General features: G+C 29.8%; 1 protein-coding gene across 1 annotated transcript; it reads right to left on the bottom strand.

Annotated features, from left to right (window-relative positions):
- Positions 1-267: 267 nt before the first annotated feature.
- LOC145005789 (short-chain dehydrogenase/reductase 1-like) lies at positions 268-2,542 on the bottom strand. The gene is made up of 5 exons (XM_078964897.1): positions 2,496-2,542; positions 1,821-2,061; positions 1,583-1,654; positions 1,119-1,328; positions 268-803 (listed from the first exon to the last, which is right to left on the bottom strand). Exons 1-5 carry the CDS (start codon positions 2,507-2,509, stop codon positions 423-425), a joined length of 918 nt encoding a protein of 305 aa, XP_078821023.1. The 5' UTR covers positions 2,510-2,542; the 3' UTR covers positions 268-422.
- Between the last annotated feature and the right edge of the window lie 1,750 nt (positions 2,543-4,292).

The raw sequence follows: 4,292 nt of genomic DNA, 5'->3' as shown, positions 1-4,292 counted from the left end.
CTAAAGAAACCTACAAGGACCTTAATAGGTTGGTTTTTAGAAGGGGTTTGAGCCACCCGTTCACCAGGCTTGGGTTGACCATGCTTTGATCGGTCGCCTATTGCCCATTTTCAATCACCATAGTCCATAGACACTTAATTATAATTATTTACCCCTTAATATGATACATCTAACAACATTTTTTTTCCAACATCAATGAAACCTCAATTTAACAAGAACAGAATACAAACTTACTGAGACATAAAGATCATTTTCATATTCGCCTTTTTCTTTACCAAAATAATAGAACAAGGTAATACATAATTTTTTATATAAATAAAATGCTACCGACTTATTTTTTCCGTTTTAGTTGAACTATTTAGCAGTCATGCATCCAAGCTTTCAAGTACATATGGATTCTAGGATCATACTTATTCTTCATATTAAAATGTTGATTTTTCCATTTGAAAAAAGTATTGACCCGAAGGCCCGCCATCAGGGATCAAAGCTAGTCTCACAGGCCCTCTAGCACCTTCTTCAACCGTGAAAATTCCTTTAGAACTAGTGAAGTCTGTGTCAAGGTTACCAGGAGTAACTGCATTTGCAGATAGAAATGGGTATTTCTTAGCTAATATCCTGGTGTAGGCATTAAGAGCAGCTTTGGAGATGACATAGCTAGAAGCAATATTAGACCACCCTTTCTTTTCCAACAACTCTTGATCTTTAGCCTCCTTTAAATACTCACTCACAACCCCATCTACCACCTCCTCTGTGAGTCCATCAACATTACTCAAAATCTTTTTTGCACCTTCATCTTGAACATACTGTAAGAAAAAAAAAAACATAACAAAACTACCAAAAAGGGTATAACAATCAACATATCTTTTGCTCATACTTTATGAATAGAGAATCAAATATTCCTCTACCTTTTGTTCATATTCATTGACCTACTCACTTGATCAAGGCAAGTGTCAAAATCAAGAAAAGGGATTAAGAAAAAAAAAGATAGTGAAATCCACATGTCCTTATTTTGTATGAATAAGAATATAAAAGAATAGGAGAATATTTAGTTTTTCTTATGCATAAAATGTAGTTCTTTAACGAGCAATTTGAGAAGAAAGGGGAAAGTATTAGCTTACTTGTAGTTGCGCTAGTTTGGATGAGATGTTGACTATTTTTGGAAAGGTAGATTTAAGAAGAAGTGGTAGCAAGGCTTGAGTGACATTTTTAGCTCCATAATAATTGGTTTCCACGCACTTTCGCGCTCCTTCATATGTTTGTGGTACAACTTCCTTGAAGTACTGCTCACCCTTTTCAAAAGCCTTTTGATAAGCCTTTTCACCAATTTTCTATATCACAGTTAAAGATAGGCGTAATCATTTATTTACATAGTTTTAAAGTGATTGTCAAGTAAATGATCATGAAACCAATATAACTAATCAAGTCTTTCATTGCCTATAATGGTAACACCAACATGCAATTCCTTATTAGATGATAAAAATGTTGAAATTAAGAAGTTTTTCGACTTTGATCTTTTCAAATGATCAATAAGATGCTAACAAAAGCGCATGGTTTAAATTTTAATAAACCAAACACAACTTACCTTACTTAGAAGGTTAAGATTCCAAAAGAACTCCCCATCAACGTTATTAGTAATCACTCCAGCATTGTTCACCTGTTCCATTAATCTACATGTTGTAAAACATACTTCTATGTCGGATATAATACATAAAAATCAAGTGACACCAAATGTTAATACATATAAGTTTGAACAAAACTCGAATCTACTTCGTAGAAGTAGTTTATAGTAAAGCAAAAAAGTGGAGTTTCAGAATTGTTACCAAAATATCGAGTTTTCCAAACCGAGTGTCAATAAAATTCGCCAAAGAAGCAATACTCTCTGGATTTGTGACATCTAGCTGATGAAAGACAACATCCAATAAACCACATGAGTGCAATTCGGCAACAGCATGGGTGCCCCTCTTCTTGTCTCTTGCAGTTAACACCACCACGACATCTTTAGCCAATTGTCTGCATATTTCTAAACCAAGACCTTTGTTTCCACCGGTAACAACAGCAATCCTGAAGAGTTGAAGAAGACGATGTTTATAGGAAAAATAAAAAAAAAACTGACTAAAAAAGTTTTAACCAGATTTATAACAAAAGTTTAGACATGTGCCAAAAAATGTATAATTATAAAGGATCAAAAAACAAAATATAAGTCCCTTTCTACACAATTATTTGGATTTTTATTGGTAATTTCGAACAATTTAAATAATTAGTTTTCACATACAATGTTAACCGTAATAAAAATATAAAAATAAAAGAAAAAAACTTATATAACTATCAATTAGATAGAATCACCTTTGGAAAATTTTAATGTGTCAATAAGATAATTTCAAAGGATAGAATCCATAAAGATATTTTTTGATGTGTCAATCAAAAGATTCAAAGATATAAAAATACAATCTCCCTTTATATATTCGAAGCATGAGAGAGATAGGACTTAGGAGTACCTTTTTTGTGCCATTTTCTTGAATTCAACCTTTTGTTTGGTTCTGAATAGTTGTGACTTGTGAGGGTATTAAAACATTTGAGTGTATTTAAAGGATAAGTAATTTACAGTTCCGGTCCTGTACTCATTTTTTGGATTTTGTCCATAAAAAATCTTTTTTTATACTTTCGGTCATATTTCATTGTTTTTAAACATTTTTAGTCCAAGACTCACACATCATTTAGAAATAGCTTTTAAAGCCATAAAGCCATATAGATTAGAACTAGTATATAAGTCATCACTCTCTGCATTGGCCAAGGAAACTCCTTTACAGTTAATAAAGCCTATATATATATATATATATATATATATATATATATATATATATATATATATATATATATATATATATATATATATATATATATATATAAATAAGGGTCTAAATCGCATCTTATAAAATATTAATAATTTAATTTTAAAATTATGATATGCTAAAACTATTAGACCAAAACTTTTTTAAGATAAAAGTGTAAATGTAAAAATCTACTATGATAAAAAGCAAAATCTCTATTTCCATAAAGATGTTTATTTTGCATCTTGTTTTATATACAAAAAAATGGTAATGACTGAGTTTTTAGTCTAAAAAAATAAAACAAAATAAACACTATATTCCTTGACAAACCATATTTCATTATATATATATATATATATATATATATATATATATATATATATATATATATATATATATATATATATATATATATATATATATATATATATATAGTTTTTTTTGTTTTTTTTAACCGGGGTAATTTTTTGAACACTAGCATTATGTATTTGATTTCTTTGTATTTATTAACATTAAATGCTTTGTATCATTGTTAACATGGCAATCTAACATATCAAAGAGGAAAGAAAGAGAACGAGGGCAATGCTGGTGGGAGAATTTGAAAGAGCGACAAAGGGACGATGTGGTTGGGGTAATTTCATAAAATTTAGAGGTTATTTGACATCAATTTTTAAAAGGTGGAAGAGGGTAGTGAGAGGAAAAAGAGAGACGCTCCTCCGAAATAGAAAAAGAAAAGAGAAAAAGGTTTGCTGAAATTAAGGTATTTCAAGAACATTTTTTTTATTGAGATACAACTCATTCTCTTACAAATTAAGAGATTATCAAACACTCTAAATCTAAAAAGTAACAGTCTACCTCTTAGTTGAAAATTTGAGGGCTACCAAAGAGCCTCTTAGGGCATTTATAAGCCAACACCAAATTTCATTTTAAATCATATTTTTGTATAACTTTTTACTATGATCTGAAAAAATCGATATACAAATTTGTGTTTTGGTTTTGGAATAATTGATTGATCATTAAGATGGCAAAAAATTGTTTAAATATATACAAAAAAGTAAAGATAATATTCTAAAGAGACAACTTTATTGTTTAAATATGAAATTAAGATATTAAGATAAGGTAAAGATGTGTTTATTGTTTCCTTCACTCATCCTGATGTTGGATCGTGGAAATCACAAATACACACGATGTAATCTCACACATCCACAAAAATAATTGAACAGCGTGGGATTGCTACCATGTCACTGCCATAATAGTTCTATATTAGGTACTCTGAAATTGCATAAGACACCTTTAAAGTTCCTTCTTTCTTGTATAAGGGTTTTTTTAAAAGAAAATTTAGTATATTAAGTCGCATCAAATTGAATGATTTGAAGGTGGCTCATCACTAATTTGGCCGATGCTTTAACAACTACATCACACACTCTAGGATTAAGACTTCTTAGTTTTTCATGTCAACTGTAA

This window comes from Lactuca saligna, chromosome 7 (genome assembly GCF_052625555.1).
Source record: "Lactuca saligna cultivar CGN05327 chromosome 7, ASM5262555v1, whole genome shotgun sequence".
NCBI classification, from domain to species: domain Eukaryota; kingdom Viridiplantae; phylum Streptophyta; class Magnoliopsida; order Asterales; family Asteraceae; genus Lactuca; species Lactuca saligna.
This window is presented reverse-complemented; position numbering and strand designations above follow the sequence as displayed.